Raw genomic sequence first — 20,279 nt, 5'->3', positions numbered from 1 at the left:
AGATACTTATTTTCTTTTTCAGTGGGATTCAGTAAAATTAAACAGGTGCTCAGAAAGACCAATCTTTGACACAAAAGTGGATTCTTTGTATTTGTTCCTAATAGTTCTAGAGATACAAAAGCTTATCCCATTTTCTTTCTTTCACTCACCAAATTCTTAGCCCTAATTTTCATTCCTCTCTGCCTCTAATTTTTTCCTTTCCATCTTTTCTGCTGATTTATATCTTCTAGCCCATCTAGGAACCTTTTGTGACCCCAGAACAGATACAGAGGCCTCTGGCCACCATGTTCTAAAATCACCCCTTCCTCAACTTATCGACCTTCTTGTTGAGTTAAATACTTTTATTTAACTGTTCCAAAGCTAGGGTCTAAAATATCTCTGTTTACTATCCTATTTAAGACAGGGGACACATTGTCAGGCCAAATTCAGTAACTCTTATTTCACATGGTAGAATCTTGTGCAGCTAAACTGGGAGTGATAAAGGGAAAGGAAAAGGAAAAGAGGTTTTGACTCAACATTTAAGGTTTTTGTTTTGTTTTATTTTAAGACCTAGCTCTTACTACATGACCATAATCCTTTATTTTCTGTTTTTATTCTACATAATTATCATCTGCTTGGTATTATATGGCTGAGTCATTCTAAGTAACAACTAGTGTTAATAATGTCAGCTAGTAATAATATTCTTGCTGTAAAAATCAGAGCGTTCTCTCTTCCTTTTGATCTCTACTGACATATCTTCCATTACAACATGAAAGAAAGTATACAGTTTCGTTAATAAAAGCCATTATGGTATAGCCTCTGATCTCGGAGCTAGATTGCAAAATGAGAATCAAATTTATTACAACAAATTCCCTTGCAAGAATATCATTGTTTCCTTCCTAAGTGAATGTGTCTCTTTGTATCAAAGAGATCAAATGTGAATCTCATTTATAAGCTTACAAGAATAAAAGATCACACAGGGTCTGAACCCCCACTATGAATATATATATTCACTATGAATAGTCCCTATTGCCTCTCTCCATACTCTCTGCGCATACCTGCATGTCTCTGTTAGGAAGGAAGATAATTCTGAGGGTCAGGTATGATATCAACTGAAGAATGGAGAGAAGGAGAATGGATGCCATATGCTGTGCTTGGCACTCTATCCTTCAGAATCTACATGACCCAGGAGGTAAATATAGTAGCTGCCATTTATTTTACAGACAAGAAAACTGAGGTTCAAACTTGGAAAGGGAAGAGTGAATTTTGCTCTGAAATTTGGATCCTGGGTTTGAATGAACTGTGGTATCTAGGAGGAAAAGGAACTAGGAGGGGCACCTGGGTGTCTCCGTTGGTTAAGCATCCGATTCTTGATTTTGACTCAGGTCACGATCTCACAGTTCATGGGTTCAAGTCCTGCATTGGGTTCTGCACTGACAGCCTGGAACCTGCTTGGGGTTCTTTCTCTCTCTGTCACTCTGCCCCTCCCCCCACTCGCCTGTGTGTGCTCTCTCTCAAAAGAAATAAATAAACTAAAATAAGGAACTAGGAAATCGGGAGGTGTTAATTTGGGTTTCCTTTTTTTAAATGGTGGAAATGAAGAGGTAAATTTGGTTTAATACTGGTTGAGTTTAAGATGATAACTTGTAAAATAGGCCGGGACTGAAGATATGGATTTGAGACTTTTATGTACAGAGGTGAAAGTTGATGCCATAACAAAATGAGATCTTAGAAGAAGTATATAGAATTGCTGTATCCAATTTGATAGCCACTAGAACAGGGATACTGAGGTCTTGAAATGGATGAGTCCAAATTGAGATGTGCTGTGCATGTGAAAAACACACTGGATTTCAAAGGCTTAGTAAAAAAAAAATGTAAAATATTTCATCAGTAATTTTAATATTGATTGTATGTTGAAATGATAACTTTTAGATATGTTAGGTCAAATATAATATATGATTTAAATAATTTTCCTTTTTTCTTTTTGGTTTTTTTTTTTTTGATGTTGTAATTAAGAAAAATCTTAATTACATACATGGCTCATGTTATATTTCTATCAGGCAGCACTAATATATAGAGAGAAAATAAGGGGACTAAAACAGAACCTAGGGTAATGAAATTATTTTGGAATTAAAAATTTTAATTTAAAAAGTAATACATGCAAATAGGTATTTGATGCTAAGGGCACCTGGGTGACTTAGTTGGTTAAGCATCTGACTTCAGCTCAGGTAATACCTCGCAGTTCGTGAGTTCAAGCCCCGCATTGGTCTCTCACTGACAGTGCAGAGCCTGCTTGGGATTCTCTCTCTCCCCCCCCACCACTTGCGCACACACACACACACACACACACACACACACACACCCTCTCTCTCTCTCTCTCTCTAGCAACAAACAAACCTTTAAAAAAGTGTTTAAAATAACCCTACAGATGAGTATAAAATGAAAAGAGTTTCTCCTACCACCACTAATATCAATGGTTTCTTACTGGTTTCTTGCAGGAATATGCATGTATACATATATAAACACATTTCATTCAGGTGGGCTCAGACTATACTCACTGTTCAGTACCTTGCTTTGTTTAATAATATATCTGAGAAAGCATTTATAAAGACACAGAGATCTACTTGACTCTCTAAGCCTCTATGGTTCGTGCATCCCCCTCACCAGGCGCTCTTTCCGGCTGCTTCCTCACCTTGGGTGCTCCTTCTCCTTCCTTGTCTATAGTGACCTGTTGCATTAAGTTTTTGTTCTCTATGGCTTCTAGGATAGCCTATTTGAATTCTCTCAGATTTACCAAACACTCAATACCAGGCACATTAAACAGGACCTAGTGAACGTGTTTGTCTCTGCAGTATGACTGAGACATCCTCCAGGAGAGGGGCTGGTCTTACTTGTCTGTGTCTACTCAGTGCCTGGAGTCATTAACCACACAGTGGGTGCTCTATCACCCACCAAATGTTTGCAGAATTAGTAAATAAATGGGTGAATGAGTAAAGTACTTTATAATGGAGCTATAAATGGAAGGATATGAGATAAGCATCTCCTAGCAAACAGGCATTTATATAGTCTACTCAGAAAAATGAGTAAGACTTCAAATGCATATGGTATGTGCTTGATAGAAATCTCATGCTTTTCTCCCATTTTAAAATACTGAAAACTGGAACCATTCAATCATCAGCGTTACCCGAAATAATGCTAGACTTTTAAAATTAATGTATTCGGCTAATACTTGTTGACTACCTGGTTAGGCACCAAGAAGTATGCTGGGTCTGAGTACACAGTAGTAGACAAAACAGACATAACTCCTGCCTCCATAGAACTTAACACTGGTAAAGTTCAATGGCAGATTCTTGGCAGTTTTGATATTATGATCTACAATAACGATGATGATGGCTTCCCTTTAATGACTGCTTAATATGTGCTATACTCTACACTAAGCACTTCTTTATCTACATTGTTTTACTTAGTACCTATCCCAAAAATGCCTTTGGAAGTTACTAAAGGTTTTTTGGGGTTTTTTTGGGGTTTTTTTTTTGGTTTTTTTTTTTTTTACATTTTTAAATATATAAGGAGTCTGAAGCTTAAGGAAATCAAATCCATTTGTGCTATACCAGATGTGTCTAAAACAAGCGACAGGCATAGAACAGCCTTCCTACTCCTGACCCAGTGATATTTTGCCACACCACACTGCATCTTTACAAGGGAACTGTGACCCCAGTTAAGGGGATTCTAGAACATTCTTGGTGGTGATCCTCTTAAAAAGTAAGGATTTCACATAAATCTTAGTAGCAGATAATGGATGTGACAAAAACAGGACATCATTGTGACATATGAGTAGCTGTGCACCCCCATTTGAAGGTTCAAGGAAGTGTTTACTAAAACAGGTGTCTGTCTTCATGTTCTGTAGTGTTTTAAACTTCATTTTCTGTACTTGTTTCTAACAGACAAAAATCGGATCAGGAAAGTTGATGGGGCCCAAAGGAGTCTCGGTGGACCGCAACGGGCACATCATTGTGGTGGACAACAAGGCGTGCTGCGTGTTTATTTTCCAGCCAAATGGGAAAATAGTCACCAGGTTTGGTAGCCGAGGAAATGGGGACAGGCAGTTTGCAGGTACACTCGATGGTAATATGTAAACCCCCTTTTTTACGCTTCTTCTGCTCACATTTGCATGATGTTGGAGCATGTGGAAGATGCCTCAATCCCCAGTGTGTTTTCCGGCTTTAGGAAAGATACTGGGGATAAATCTAAGCAAAAGCATGATGAGATGCTTCTCAATTACTCCGCCAGCAGTAAGTTGAACTGCGGTCCATGTGTGGTTTTTACTGACAGCAGTTTACAGCTCAGAAGTCGAATCTTTGAATATTAAGTAAAACATAAAATTTAAAATAAAAATGTTTGAGGAACAGTGGAGTAACTCCAATTTCTACCTAGCTGTAGCTTTGTATAAGAAAGAGCTTCGGAATGAGAATTTTTTTCACCTTTCTAGATGATGGTAAGAGAGCAGGACTTTAGAAAATTTGCTGAGTACAGGAAGGGCAGTTCTATTACTTCTCTTTCTGGTGTACCACTTTGCAAGCACAGGCTGACTTAGTTTTTAACATCTGCAAGAAGAGGCTGAAAACGGTATATTAAATTTTCTTTTTGAAAGGATGCTTTCGGCATTTGACAGTAATTTGCATAATCATTTTTGTGCTTTGTCTCCAGTTCTGCCAGGTTCTGAATGTCACCCCAAATTACAAAATATGGGTTTCTGCCCTACTTTTTAAAAAAATATTACATATGGGCGTCTTTTTTTCTAGTACTAAGACTCCCCACATCCTTCCTAAAGGGACTAACATGTACTCAGAGAAGCTGGCAGATGTGACTTTCAGATGGTGCTGCAGAGAATGAATTCTGATGCTTATTGCTCGTTCCGCTTCATTAAGGCTGCTGGCACTCTTAGCTTGATGTAAAAGAAGCCAGAGTAGACAGTCCGAGTGTAGAATGATAGAGGACCTATGCCATCTAGAGCCAGAGTTCTAGCCGAATGATTTTTCAAGAACCGAGTCTATAATTCTTTGTTCTTTCTTAAATAACTAATATGTTGAATTTTGTAACTGCTACGTTCTTGTAATCAGTTTTATTGTTAACAGTAGTCACATATGTTTTTCATCTTTATTGCAGGTCCCCATTTTGCAGCTGTAAATAGCAATAATGAGATTATTGTTACAGATTTCCATAATCATTCTGTCAAGGTACTATAAACACACCAATTATTGTTCACTTTTAACTGCTGTTATTGAGAAATCAGTCTGAGAGAAAATAATGTAATACTCTCATATATGCACAGGAACTAAAGGGATGAACCTGAAAGAGTACATTTTGCTTCTCTCTAAAGATGCAAGTTTTAATTTGGACCCACAGAGTTGGGAGAGTCAGAAAATCAAACAAAATGTGGTGGCGACAAGTTTTTTAATTTGAAATAGCTATAAATGGAGATGACTTAAAAATTAAATTCGAAAAAGCAGTTGCTTGAACTTAGAGAGGCAGAACTTTCCAAAACTTAATATTTTGCCTCTATTCAATACATTAAAACGAGATCACTTTTTCAATTATCTGCATCATAAGGCCTTTCAAACAAAATTAGATATCCGAACTCTGCTAATATCTAAAATCTGTGCAGATTTTGTGAGGGGAAATAGCCCTACTATACATTCCTATAGATGTTTCATACTTTAGAGAATGCCTTCACACACTTGGTGTTCCCCAGAATACAGTGCCCCTTCCCCTCCGCCAAGCAGTGTAGTACATCTTTCTTACTAGGTGTAGGGGGAAGAAAGATTTGAGATTTATTATGAGCAAATCAGGACATCCAGAAATGAAAACAAATTTGTGACTTACTGAAACGAGAAAATGTTTAATTACATTCTAGACTGTGGTTCCTAAGGTGGGGTGCATGTTCCACTGAAGGCACGCCAGGTGGCCCTGGGCAGTGCACTGGCAGACATTTTTTTTTTTTTTAAACTTTATTTATTTTTGAGACAGGGAGAGACAGAGCATGAACAGGGGAGGGTCAGAGAGAGGGAGACACAGAATCTGAAACAGGCTCCAGGCTCTGAGCTGTCAGCACAGAGCCCAACGCGGGGCTCGAACTCACGGACCGCGAGATCATGACCTGAGCCGAAGTCGGCCGCTTAACTGACTGAGCCACCCAGGCGCCCCAGACATTTTCATTTTAAGAGTCATGTGTTTATTTTTAGGGTTACCCTCTGTTTACATCAAGTGGTACTGGTTTGCACTTACAGAAGTGATACAAAGTTTTCCTTGTAAGTAAATTCATTAAAATTTTTTAAGGTGAGTCCTTTTTAAAGGAAGGGTAAGAGGGAAACAGCATAGGTGGCGTATGCCAGTGACTAAAGTTTGCACTTAGAGACAACCATCGGGCAACCAAAGTTGTCAGTGTTGGTGACTGGAATAGCTATGTAGGGATAGGATTTCAACATCCAAAGGCACTCTCTCTCCTGAGTCCATCACCGCTTCATTTCCCCCAGGTTGTCCCAAAAGATACATTTAACCCAAGTAAATGGAATGGTTTTGAGCTTTTTTTGGTGGATGCAAAGTGTAGGGCACAGTGGGCCTGCCCCTGATGGGGCAGGAAGAGGAGAAAGGATGCCCACCATTGCTTGCTTCTCAGGCTGCTTCCTGCCACGTTGTGTCTCTGGAGTTGCTGCCATAGTGGGGGAGCTCATTCCCCACTCCCCTACCTCCCTCTGTAAGCTGCAAATTCTCTCTCTCTACAGGAGGTGTCTTGGTAAACGGAAGAGGACGTTGGGAAGAGTAGTGCTGGGGAGGAGGGAAACAGCAGAGGCAGAAGGGACTGGGCTCTGGACTGCCCCCCCCCCCCCCAGGGGGATGCTGTAACAGTCCTGTGTGATGAGCTTAACGATAACATAGGCTGTCCTCAGACTCCCTAGCCTTCACTCACTTAATAGGGGAATCATTTAACTACAGGGCATTTAACCAGAAGATAACTCATATGGATCAGCAAAGGCCAGCAAACGCCTGGTATAGATGCTGCCCACCCCCACCGGAAGATAGTCCTATTAATCAAGTTGCTCTTTTCTACTAAGCGCAACTGTGGCCTCAGAGCCTTTCCGTCCCAGTGCTCCAGGCAGCTTCTATGAATCAACTGGCATTGGTATGTGGGAGGACTCCTAGTTACCAGCCCTGGCTGACAATGTAGAAGGAAATAAGACATATGTAAGTAATCAAAATGCAAGGCAGATAGCGATAAATTATTATTTTAATATAGGTACATATAAAGTTCTATAAGTATCCAGAAGAAAACAAAGAGCAGATTTCTGTAACTAAGACCATCAGGGAAGACTTCCAAGTGGAGGTGGTATTTGAGGTAAGCAGAATTTTGAAATCAGGAAAGGATTATCATCCAAGTGATAAAAACTTGCTATAAAAACTTGTATGAAAAGCAAAGCTGTAAAAACTATTTCAGCTCATGCATCCGCCTCTTAATATGTTTTCATCTGAATAATTTATTAAATGACATTTTAGGTGGGAAAAATAGGAACTACAAGAAATTTGTAATTATTAAGATTCTGAAAACTCTTCAAGTTTTCAGTACAGCAGAGGTAGATTATTTTACTAATTTGAACTCAGTTTCCCTCTTATTTAAGAAAACCAGTGTTTTTTCTCTTCTGTTTGGCAGCTGTTGCCATATAGCTTTTATGGAATAGTTGGGCTTTTGTTTCCCCTGTGACACGTGGCAGTTAGCAGTGGTTCTGGATTCAATTCATTTCTCTCTTGGTAAATGTAAAAACTGTGCCTATAGGTCAGGGCTAACAAATGGTCTAGTTCTTTAGCCACTTTCAGTGTGTATTTTGTTTTCATTGCAAAACAACTAAATTTGGCATTCTGCATCATTACAAAATGGGGCAGAAGCATTTGTGTTTTTTGCAGTAGGCCAAGGAAAACACACCTCTTCAGAGAAATAAATACAAACAAACAAAAAGATTATTGGTAGGACTTATTAAGGGAAAAGATCAGAGAGTAATAAATTGTGTCCTCACCAGCATACAAACAGTTTCATTGGCCTTTAAAACAAGAACGTTCTGTGTGAAAGGAGATAAAAGGAGTCAGGAAAGATTTTTAAAAAATAATCTTAGCCAAAGCTAGTTCTTGTCTTGTCCTTTCCAAAGAACCAAAGAGGTAGCTTGCTTAGCTGGCAAGTTATGTAATTAATTCAAGAAGCAGTCATGATTCTTTTTCTTTATCTTAAAGGGAGTTTAGCCTTTAGAGATGGCTTGTCTCCCTTTGCTTCTCCAGTGTACATAACTAAACGAAAGAGAGTCATTTTAATCTTTCATGATCACAGAGATGGCAGTAGGAGAATCTGTAAAAGGCCCTGAGATCATTCTCAAATTAGGTCTGCACTCGGGTATGGTGAACTCCCTCTGTTCCACGTTTCAGGAACCCTTATTCTCATGGCTTTGCATGTAATACGTTTTGATTTGTTAATGGGTCCTTCAACATATGTTGGCTGCATCATAATGGAAGCTTAAAATAATATCCTAGAGATATTTCACAGCCATTAAATACCATCTGAATCATCAAGATAAAATTATGCTTACTGTAGTCTTACAAATAACCACATAATGACAATTTATTTCTCTCCAAATCAATAATCTGTATTTGATACATGTATTTTAACACTCCATTAGTAAGAATATTTAATTAACTACAACAAGCTATTGCTTGTCTAGATCATATATTAGAGAATTTGCTGAAGAGTTCTGTGTACCTCCCCAACTTCTCTCAACCCGCTCCCCTCAGTATGCTCCATCCATCAAAGCCTTAGAGTCATATAACCTATCTATTTTAACTAAATATATATTCTGGGGGCGCCTGGGTGGCTCAGTCGGTTAAGCGTCCGACTTCAGCTCAGGTCACGATCTCGCGGTCCGTGAGTTCGAGCCCCGCGTCGGGCTCTGGGCTGACAGCTCAGAGCCTGGAGCCTGTTTCAGATTCTGTGTCTCCCTCTCTCTGTGACCCTCCCCTGTTCATGCTCTGTCTCTCTCTGTCCCAAAAATAAATAAACATTAAAAAAAAAAAAATTTAAAAAAATATATATATTCTGAAAAAAATATATTAAAAAGCCCTTCTATTATTCCTCACCTGTGCCATACACACACACACACACACACACACACACACACACACACACACACACACATTTTCCCTTATATTCCCTTATAAGTGTGAAGTCTAACTTGCTCTTTCTCACGTTGACTTTGTAAAATGGTAATAAATTCTGAGCACCCAGCCTAACAAAAAGCTCCATGGTCCTGATACAACTTTGATCATCCCTCCTGTTAGAAATAGTAATATTTCTGTTCTTGAAATTTAGCTATTTATTCAAAGGCAGGAATAATAATACTGTTGAAAATTATAGCTCCACTTTCTTATCCTGCCTTATATTCCTATATATTTTATAATTTATAACAAAAGTATTTTTCATATAAGTACTCAATAACCAGATAGGAGCTAGAAATAAGAACTGATTTAACAAATGATAAATCAAATTTATATAGTAAATTGGGGAACCATAAGTAATATGGGGGTCTACTTTGTAAATTTTTTTTCTTTTTTTTTTAGAATGTCTTAACTCATAATAAAAATCTGCTCAGATACATATTTTTTTAAAACCCGTAATGTTGGCTCAACTATTTTTAGTTTAAAATAAAATCATTTAAAAATATCTCATACAGGTGTTTAATCAGGAGGGAGAATTCATGTTGAAGTTTGGCTCAAATGGAGAAGGAAATGGGCAGTTTAATGCTCCAACAGGTGTAGCAGTGGATTCAAATGGAAACATCATTGTAGCAGATTGGGGAAACAGCAGGATCCAGGTAAACTCATGTAATGCTAATGTATTTGTTTAGAGTGACGGGTGTTTGTTGAAAGTGAAGAATTGGCTGTCTCCCAACTGGGATGTTTCCCATTGTTCATTGGTTAGGTTTTCATAGACCGTCTCAGGAGAAGTGCTAAACTAAGGTGGAGGAGAGGTGGAGTAGAAGGTGGAGGAGAACAACATCAACAGGTTACCAGAGTGAAAACCTCTGAATTGGGAATTTTTAACACAAAAGTGTTTGTGGATAGAACTCAAGAGGTCCATCCATTGAACAAAAATATATTACTGTTTTTACTAGCTTCCAACTAAAAACTCATTTTCTTTAATTATGAATATAGGCAACAATCACCGTAGTTTTAGGAACACCTATAACTTTGTCACCAAGAGGAATCATGGTTGCAGAGGTCTTGAATTGTCATATATGCTCATCACCCTTTCAGAACCAGTCAGTGTTACATGACAATTTAGATGAGATAGATCCATCACCATTTCTTGTTATTTAATGTGTTGGTTTAAAAAGCACACATTTTGGGGCGCCTGCGTGGCTCAGTCGGTTGAGCGTCCGACTTCAGCTCAGGTCACGATCTTGCAGCTCGTGAGTTCGAGCCCCGCGTCAGGCTCTGTGCTGACAGCTCAGAACCTGGAGCCTGTTTCAGATTCTGTGTCTCCCTCTCTGTCTGTCCCGACCCACTCGCATTCTGTCTCTGTCTCTCTCAGAAATAAATAAACATTAAGAAAATTAAAAAAAAATAAAAATAAAAAAATAAAAAGCACACATATTACTATATCGCAGTTTTGTACAATTTTGATAACTATGTTTTAATAATGATTGTTTTCCTTTATAATCCCATGTATTTTGTTGTATGCATTTAAAAACATTATTCTGCTGAATAACCTGAGTCAAAGAGGAAGTCCCAAGGAAAAATTTAAAATATACTGGCCTGAATGAAAGTACAAATATAGCGTATCAAAGTTTGTGGTGTACAGCTAAGAGGGTCCTGAGAGGAAGATTTTTCCCCCAGCTTTATTGCGATATAATTGGCATATATATTGTGTAAGTTTAAGGTGTGTAATATGATTTGATACACTTATATATTGCAAAATGATCACCACCATAGCTTTAGCCAATACCTCTGTCACCGTCACGTTACTACCATTTCTTTTTTGTGGTGAGAACATTTAGATCTCCTCTCTTAGCAAAACTTTCAAGTATATAAAATTGTTTTATTAACTATAATCACCATACAATGCATTAGGTCCCCAGAACTTATTCATCTTCTAACTGGAAGTTTATACCCTTTGACCACCTTCTCCCCATTTCCCCCACTCTCCAGCCCTGGCAACCACCATTCTACATGAGAGGGAACTTACTGGCACTAAGTGCTTACATTAGAAAGTCAGAGATCACGAATCCCAGCTCCTACCTCAAAAAAGCCAGAAGTAGAGGAGCAGAACAGCCTGAAAGCAAACAGGCGGGAGGAAATAGTGCAGGTAGGATCAGAAATCAGTGTAGTGCAAGGCAAACAATAGAGAAGAGCAGTGAAACAGAAAGGTGGTTCCTTGCAATGATCAATAAGATGGCAGACCTCTAACGAGACCGCTAAAGGAAAAGACACAAAGTGCTAATATCATCACAGACTCCGCAGGCATACGGAAGTTCTGTGAACTCTACATGTGCATTTTTGACAATTTAGATGAAATGGACCAATTTCTCAAAAAGTACAAATTCCACAACTCACTCAATATAAAATAAATAACCTGAATACCCCAACAACTGTTAAGGAAATGTAGTTAATAATTTTAAAACTCCCCAAAAATAAATCTCTAGACTCGAATGGTGTTAACGGGAGCATTCTGCCAAACTAGGTGAAAGGTACACAGAATTTCTCTGTCCTATCCTTGGAACTTCCTATGAATCTATAATTATTTCAAAATTAAAAGTGAACAAAAACATTTTAGATTTTTTTTTTTAACATTTATTTATTTTTGAGACAGAGAGAGACAGACAGAGCATGAACGGGGGAGGGGCAGAGAGAGAGGGAGACACAGAATCGGAAACAGGCTCCAGGCTCTGAGCCATCAGCCCAGAGCCCGACGCGGGGCTCGAACTCACGGACCGCGAGATCGTGACCTGAGCTGAAATCGGACGCTTAACCGACTGAGCCACCCAGGCGCCCCTAAAACATTTTAAATATAATAATGAATTTAAATATATTTTCATGGTTTAGGATTAATGGTGTCATGATGGCATTTGCCATTTTAATTGGGTATAAAAAATAATAAAAGTGGTTACATTCTGGAAAAAAAGAATTAAAACATTATTTTGAGGTCTGTAGTTGTTTCCAGACAAAAAAAGTAGATTTTTCTCTAAATTAAGAACAAAGGTTTTGAATCCCCAGACTAAGAAAGACTATTCTTTTCTCAATTTCTCTGTATAGACACCCAGAAGAATCTAAACATACATGTGCAGACAGGGTTATTCATCCTTGCCAATATGGCCCTGTGCCGAATTTCTGAGACCTCAGAATGCACGGGTTAAATCAGGTAGCATCCAGGTGTCTTTGTGAAGACAGTAGTATTTAGCCGTTTGAATGTGATACTGGTATTACTTCCCAGAAAAAGGACTGAGACTATAAATGCTTTTATTTCTCCATTATATTTATCTTGCTTAATTATGCTAATGTACATCTACATTTGAAAGAGCCATTCTATTGTGTTGGAAAGCTAGAAGCCAGACTGGGAACCAAGTTTACAAAGCAGTTCTATAGACTACAGGTGCTTAGCTGTTTGTATTGTGGCCCTCCTAGCACCTGCCTAGTCACACTGCCTTGTGAAACACCTATGGGCCAAACAGAACGGTCAAAAGAAACCAGCCTGGGCCTTGTGAAAGAAAAATGTTCCTTGTATTTCATCATGGCAGAAGCTTCTAGCCCAAAAGAAGACTACTTCATATCCAGATGTACATGTTGTGGGGCACCTGGCTGGCTGAGTTGGTAGAGTGTGTGAATCTTGATCTCAGGGTTGTGAGTTTGAGCCCCACACTGGGTGTAGAGATGACTTAAAAACAAAATATTCTAAAAAACCCACAAATGTACATGTTGAGTTATTGACTTCTTATAACTCCTTCTTTTCTGAAAAGGAAAAAATGGGGGTGCCTGGGTGACTCAGTCGGTTAAGCATATGACTTGGGCTTAGGTCATGATCTCAGGGTTCATGGGTTCAAGCCCTACATTGGGCTCTGTGCTGACAGCTCGGAGCCTGGAGCCTGCTTCGGATTCTGTGTCTCCGTCTCTCTCTGCCCCTTCCCACTCACGCGTGCTTGCTTTCTCTCAAAAATAAATAAACATTTTAAAAAAAAATGAAAAGGGGGCGCCTGGATGGCTCAGTCGGTTGAGCATCTGACTTCGGCTCAGGTCATGATCTCGAGGTCTGTGAGTTTGAGCCCCGTGTCAGGCTTTGTGCTGACAGCTCAGAGCCTGGAGCCTGCTTTGGATTCTGTGTCTCCCTCTCTCTCTGCCCCTCCACCCACTCATGCGCTGTCTCTCTCTCTCTGTCAAAAATAAATAAACATTAAAAATTTTTTCTAATAAATAAAAGAGGTTAGAGTGTGAGAGAGAGCCAAAGCATAAGAGACTCTTTTTTTTTTTTTTTACATTTATTTATTTTTGAGAGACAGAGAGCACAAGTTGGGGAGGGGCAGAGATGAAAGGAGACACAGAATCCGAAGCAGGCTCCAGGCTCCAAGCTGTCAGCACAGAGCCCGATGTGGGGCTCGAACTCACCAACCGTGAGATCATGACCTGAGCCGAGGTCGGACGCCTAACCGACTGAGCCACCCAGGCGCCCCTAGACTCTTAAAAACTGAGAACAAACTGAGGGTTGATGGCAGGTGGGAGGGAGGGAAGGGTAGGTGATGGGCATTGAAGAGGGCATCTTTTGAGATGAGCACTGGGTGTTGTATGGAAACTAATTTGACAATTTCATATAATAAAAAATAAAAAAATTTTTTTTTCTAATAAATAAATTTTTAAAAAATGAAAAGGTAAAAAAGATCTTTATTTTCTCATTGTATATTGTGACTCAGAACCATTCCTTTGTGGTCAGTGGCTGATTTTTCTGTCTTCTGATCGGGGATAAAAGGGATGTGAGGCTGGAAGTGTGGAAAATGAAGGCTGAGAGTAGGAGACAAGGGTCCTTCATTTTCAGGCACCACTGAAGACTATTCCCCTCAAACTGACCACTGTTAAGAATGTAAATGAGGTCTGGTGGCCAATGGCATGCTCCTTGTCAGTGACTCTGAGGGATAGAGAGTGAAAGGAGCAAAAGCAAGGTAAGTGGAGTGAAGGATCGGATATATGATCATTACCTAAACAAACCTGTTGGGTTACACGCATGCTTTTGTATTGACAATATTAGCATTAAGGGTTTTCTAACTCCTGTTTCATCATATTACTATAACTTTTCCTGTAACACTCTGACTTTATATTTTTTACAGGTTTTTGACGGAAGTGGATCATTTTTGTCCTACATTAACACATCTGCTGACCCACTGTATGGCCCCCAGGGCCTGGCCCTGACTTCAGATGGTCACGTTGTGGTTGCAGACTCTGGAAACCACTGTTTCAAGGTCTACCGGTACTTACAGTAGTGGTGGGCAGATGGACCCCCCCTCTCCCAAAGGTCTTGCACTATGAACTGGAAGGGATTTCTCAACGCGGGACCAGATTACAGTAGACTTTTCATGCTAGAAGGAAGCATTGGCGAACTTTCCAAGGTGATTTCTGAATGTAACAATTTCCTTAAAAACTGCATATCTGATTTCTGTAATTCGCCTGTAGGGTTTGAAAGAAGGAAATCCCTTCTACTGAATCTTTGGAAAACGCAGCGTTTCACACCTGTGAACTATGGCTTCTAGGACAGGGATTTATGTAGTTGAACTGATTTTGCAAATCAAACAAGCACTAAAAAAAACCTAGAATATTTAAAGGTGTTTGTTAATCCCGTGAATGGTAGCTTTTATGCAGAGCCTCCAAAAACAAAACAAAAAACAAAACAAAACAAAACAAAAACAGAATCTGTCGTACTTTATTTAACTTCAATTACAAGACCCGGGGGATCTCCTAACCTCACTTTTACAGTCGGTCTTAACTCATGTGACATTTTTTTGGTTATCATTAAGTACATGTAAATTAGGAGAAAATACGACTGTCTTGCAAAACCCTCCCAGGTGTGATTAGGCAGGCCTCTTGAGTTTAGCACTTAAAAACCACTGCACATATCCCATCCTTTCTGGGTTAGATCAAAGATCCTTTTTGTGTGTTCTCACCTTTTCTCTCCTGCTCCCCTTGTATCAAAAAACAGAGTCCATTTTCAGGGAAACCTGAAATTCCTAATGCTTTAAAAAGCATATTGCTAATAGCAATGCTACCTTTTGGTAAACAAACAGCCCCCCTCAACTCCAGATTAGTGCACTGGCATGTAATCAAGAAAAAGTCAGTCACATTTTATGTGCCATGTTCTCACGTGTCTCTCCTCTTCCACTTCACGAAAGCGAAAGCTTTACCTCCTGCAAAATGTCAGCACATGTAGTAGGACGCCAGTGTCCTAGGACAGAGAGCCATAAGTAGCCCTTTGGAGGACGGATGGTGTCAACCAAAGGCATGTGATTGATTAATGGTTTCCCCTTAGAAAGCAAGTGTTACCAAAGTCGTGTTATCTCGAAAGCATTACAGGTAAGGGCATGTTACGGTTATTTATCATTGTCTAATGAATAGTAGAGGCATTAAAGGACTATGTATACATGATTAGGGTAAGGTAGAATGTATCATATATATATATATATATATATAGCTGAACCTTTGGTGTATTGAAATAGGCAGCACTCTGAAAGACAGAAGCATCGTCCAGCACATCCCTTTACTGAGCAGTTTAAAGCCGTCCCTAGTAGAGCAAGCCCTAAAACAGGTATAATTTTCACCATTTTCCAGGAATGATGGTATTGGCTGACTTTTAGTCAGAAAATGGCCTTCTGTGCTTTCAAAAGCAAAAACAAAACGAAAACAGGTTGAAAGAAAAGGAAACGTTGAACTTTAGTTACTTTTAATTTAAACGAAGTATAAATGGGTTTTGAGAAATGTGACGGAAAATTTAGTCAATCGTTAATCTGTCTTTGATACTGTAAGGTAAGACGTGGTCTGTTTCCACTGTTTAATTTTCTACTCAGTTCTACCAAATAGGATGTCATGCTTGGCATCTTTGATATGACTTTGGGATCTTTTTCACTGAAAGCACCTTAGAACTGTACTATAAGAAAACATTTCCCACATGTATAATTATATGTGATGTTCATTGCTTAATTTACAACCCAGTCATTCTCTTAAATATAGGACTTTTTTAAATTTAGAAGGGAAATCTAGCTACTTCCAATTGTCTGTCAAATTTATTATGCCCAAATCAACCTCTCAAAAAAAATGTTTTCAGGAAGATTTACATTTAGGTTTAGAATTTCTTTTTCTTTTTTCTTTTTTTTTTAGTTAGGTAGAGTTTTCAAAATATTTGAGACTGTGATAAAGTTATAAAATTCAATAGCATTTTCGGATGTTAAATAAAATACTGTTTCCTAACATCAGCGAACTAAGTCTTTGAATTCAAACACTCGTATTTAATGAGTGCTTACTAGGTGCCAGGCACTATTTTAGGCACTGGGGATACAGCAATAGACAAAAGAGACAAAAATCCCTGCCTGCTTGGAGCTTACACTCTAGGGAGGGAATTTCATTTTGCCCTTTACTAACATTCTGCATAAAAGATAAGCTAGGCCTTTGATAGGTCCCAGACGGTTTAAAAGAAAACCTTTTAAATTTGTTAAAATAACTTCTGTGTGTTTTCACAAGTAAAAGTGGCTTCCTGTTTAGATTCTGTCACAGGCTATTGGTCTTAAGACTAGTTGACTTAAAAGTGTTTTTTGCACAACATTGAAATTATACTTGTGAATTTAGAAATTAACTAGCCGTCCTACCATATCGGGCTGGGTATCTCAATAATATATTGAATATGAGGCTGTTTTTTTTTAAATCTGTCAATATTGGCACAAATTGGAATGGAAGAATAGATAGTTTGATTCAGACTTGTTCCACTATCTGTTACTAAAACACATGTTGTGGGCACTCTAAGAAACACTGTATTTTCCCCTCCAAAATATATAATCATGTATGGTAAAGTGTAGATAACATTTCACATTTGGATACATATTAGCATTTACTGTATTTCTTGATGAGCATATTTGAGGAGGGAAAGTGCTGCTGATAAGATAGAGTAGACAAGATTTACATGAAATTTTGTCACATTCTCTGGAAAATGGTTTCTGGTAAACTGAGAAGGATATTAAAATAAGTGATTTTTTTTTTCCTGAACTATCATTATTGTTTGATTTCTCTTTGTCAAGTGTACAGAACCTGTCATACGTTCATGATAAGTAGCACTGAGAAATTACCCATTCAAATGTCCCCTGGGCACTTATGGCAGAATATTGCCAGTTTGAATGTAAAGGTCAGTGACAATGCATTCCCTCCAAAACAGACCTCCCCTGCTGGGCTTGGGGGACATGGTGACCTGGCCATCCAGAAACACATGAATAAAAAGCCTTTATGACTGTTCACCATTTTTTAAAATGGTACTTGGTATCTTGATCAAACTTTAGTCTCCAGTAACTAAACAAATCCCCAAGTTTCCTTATTTTAATTTACTCTTTGACTAGATTTGAGACAAATAAATACTACAGGTCCATGCAACCAGAACACAGTTGCTTCTACTACTAAATATACAGGGTATGTCCTCACATGAAGTTGGCTGGAATAACAGTATAGTAGCAAGTGTCTATGGATCCTAACATGGAAGGATTCACATAAATGCTTTGCTAATACCTACCGAGTTAATTGGAGGAAATAGCAAATAAGTATTAGGGAATGTGCAGATTACTTCAAAAGGGAAAAACCTTTTTGTACATTTGGACTCTATAGTATCCTCCCTATTCACCAGCTTCTGGAAAGGGAGGAGCATTTTTAGTTTACTAATTTAACAAGACATTTCCAGGTAGGAGAAAATTGAAGCTGTTTGCTTGAGAACATCATCTAATTTTGCTTAAAATCGAAAGTCGTAATACTGTTGCATTCTGTAAATGTTGCAGGGTTTTAAACTTTACAATTATTTTAATATTTTTGATAACTAGGAATCTAGTATTGCCATAAAGGAAACTAAGTGCCCATTAAAGATTTGTTTGGTATAAATAAATGATTTTTTTGTTTTGTTTTAAATGACAGTAAGCTACAAATCATGATGTTAATCTTAAACTTTCTGAAGATGAACTGTGTGGCAGTGATTGTGTGGTCTGTTTGTGGAGAATGTATGAAAGCTATTAATATTCTAAAATAGATTAATAAATTGGCTATGTTGTCCCAATGAATGTACAGCACGTCCATTAACTTTCAAAAGCAACACAGCCTTAAACTCAATGCTTTTGCTTTATGACATGGGAATGTTCTGTCATCAACAGAGTGTATTCTTGTAATGGAATTCTTTATATCATTTTCAATTCTATAGCCTTTCAATCCTATGTATGAGTATAAAGGATTTCTGCTTCCTTTGTTTCTTTTTAAATTTTGTACATTCCATCTTTTTAGGTCTGTTTCATACGTTTTGTGTATAGAACACTAAGTCTTGCGCGCTCTGACATTGAAACTGATATATTCTCATTTGTTCTTTTATGAATCGAAATGCTGACTGCCTATTTAAAGAAAAGAATGAACGCTGTGCATCAAAGTGTTTGTATGTCCGTAGCTACATATGTACCACAGTATTTTGGATGCTTTAGTCTACAATAAAACTTTAAATTAATTCTGTCTTGAAACATAGGAGAAACAAGATTCATGTGTATACCTTTACCATGCACAAAATCTCAAATCATTATAATAAAGCTTGTTTTCTCCATTTCCAGGGTGAATGTTTATGTATTGTTTGCTTTTTTAGTAAAGGGAAATGAAGGAATGTTCTACAATACGGGGAAGATATCAATACCTCAAACAAACTGTTTATAAAAGTGAGAAAAGCATAGTGAAATTTTTGTTGTTTACGATGCTAATAATCAGGTGAGCATTTAGGATGTATCTTAAGCAGGAATTTGGAAAATCATGACATGTATGTCTAGCAAATATATTTAGAAGTCCAAATAGACCCAAAGCAATATGCTTATAATCCTTAAAGAATCACAGGACAGACCTTCTGGCATCAGGGTGGTCACATTTCTAGGGGGTGAAGAACTAGAAAGGGACCTCGCTGCAAATAATTGGCTTTAGGTTCCAAAATTTAATTAAAATAAAATTCATTACAATAAAAGGTTTCTTTTAGAGGTTAGGGGTTTATTTATTCATTTATTTTTAAAATATTTTATTTATTTTTGAGATAGAGATAACACGAGCAGGGGATAGGCAGAGAGAGAGGGGGACAGAGGATCCAAAGTGGGCTCCATGCTGAGAGCAGACAGCCTGATGTGGGGCTCAAACTCACCAACTTCGAGATATAACCTGAGCTGAAGTTGGACACTTAACTGACTGAACCACCTAGGCTCCCCTACAATACAATTTTTTATATTCCATCAAGCTAATGGCCAAGCATTTTGAGCAGTACTCACAACATCTAAAGATTACGTCCAGACAGGCCTCTGGAGGCTTGGTTGTAAAGGAACCTGATGATAAATGTACAAATAATAGGGTATCACTATGTCATGTCCTTCCAAAGAAGATAGTTTCAACTGGCTTGCTTTCTTTCTTTCTTTCTTTCTTTCTTTCTTTCTTTCTTTTTTTTTTTTAACGTTTATTTATTTTTGAGAGAGCGAGAGAGAGAGAGAGAGAGAGAGAGTGTGAGTGGGGGAGGGGCAGAGGGGGAGGGAGACAGAATCCAAAGCAGGTTCCAGGCTCTGAGCTGTCAGCACGGAGCCTGAAGTAGGGCTCGAACCCACAGACTGTGAGATCATGACCCGAGCCAAAGTCAGAAGCTGAACTGACTGAGCCAGCCAGGTGCCCTGGCTTTCATAAATCGAATAAAATTTACATTGGTCTCTATTCATAAAGTCAAAGTTGTCATTTTAATACTGCTAACCTATAGGTCAGGTATCTTCCCCACAAGACTTAAGGACAGATAAGCTCTCAACTTGAGTGGTGTATGGGTTTGATATTTGATCTTTTGTTCTCCTATAACGGACTCTTGTCTTTCTTCATTAATTATAAATAAGTCATCGCCTTACATATATATGCATAGAACTTTTTTATTTATAGGCTTTTTGATTTTTCGTTTAGTCTGGAATACTAAAATTTTCTTTTGAATATCCTTTGTGAACAAT

The 20,279-nt window shown here is 38.3% G+C and overlaps 1 protein-coding gene across 10 annotated transcripts in view; it reads left to right on the top strand.

Moving 5' to 3' along the window:
• TRIM2 (tripartite motif containing 2) overlaps positions 1-18,871 on the top strand; it is a 160,872-nt gene extending 142,001 nt beyond the window's left edge. For 9 of the 10 annotated variants that reach the window (XM_019441248.2, XM_053901181.1, XM_019441237.2 and 6 more), the window contains 4 exons: positions 3,924-4,104; positions 5,146-5,216; positions 9,744-9,884; positions 14,382-18,871. In XM_019441248.2, coding sequence (XP_019296793.1) covers positions 3,924-4,104; positions 5,146-5,216; positions 9,744-9,884; positions 14,382-14,534 — 546 coding nt within the window. In that variant the 3' untranslated portion in view covers positions 14,535-18,871. The remainder of the gene's footprint in view (positions 1-3,923; positions 4,105-5,145; positions 5,217-9,743; positions 9,885-14,381) is intronic. The other variant, XM_019441239.2, reaches the window with a different exon arrangement.
• Positions 18,872-20,279: the final 1,408 nt, after the last annotated feature.

This window comes from Panthera pardus, unplaced genomic scaffold (genome assembly GCF_024362965.1).
Source record: "Panthera pardus isolate Hobbes unplaced genomic scaffold, ASM2436296v1 HiC_scaffold_13, whole genome shotgun sequence".
Taxonomy (NCBI): Eukaryota; Metazoa; Chordata; class Mammalia; order Carnivora; family Felidae; genus Panthera; species Panthera pardus.
Note: the sequence above shows the minus strand (reverse complement) of the source record. Positions and strands in the feature narration are given on the sequence as shown.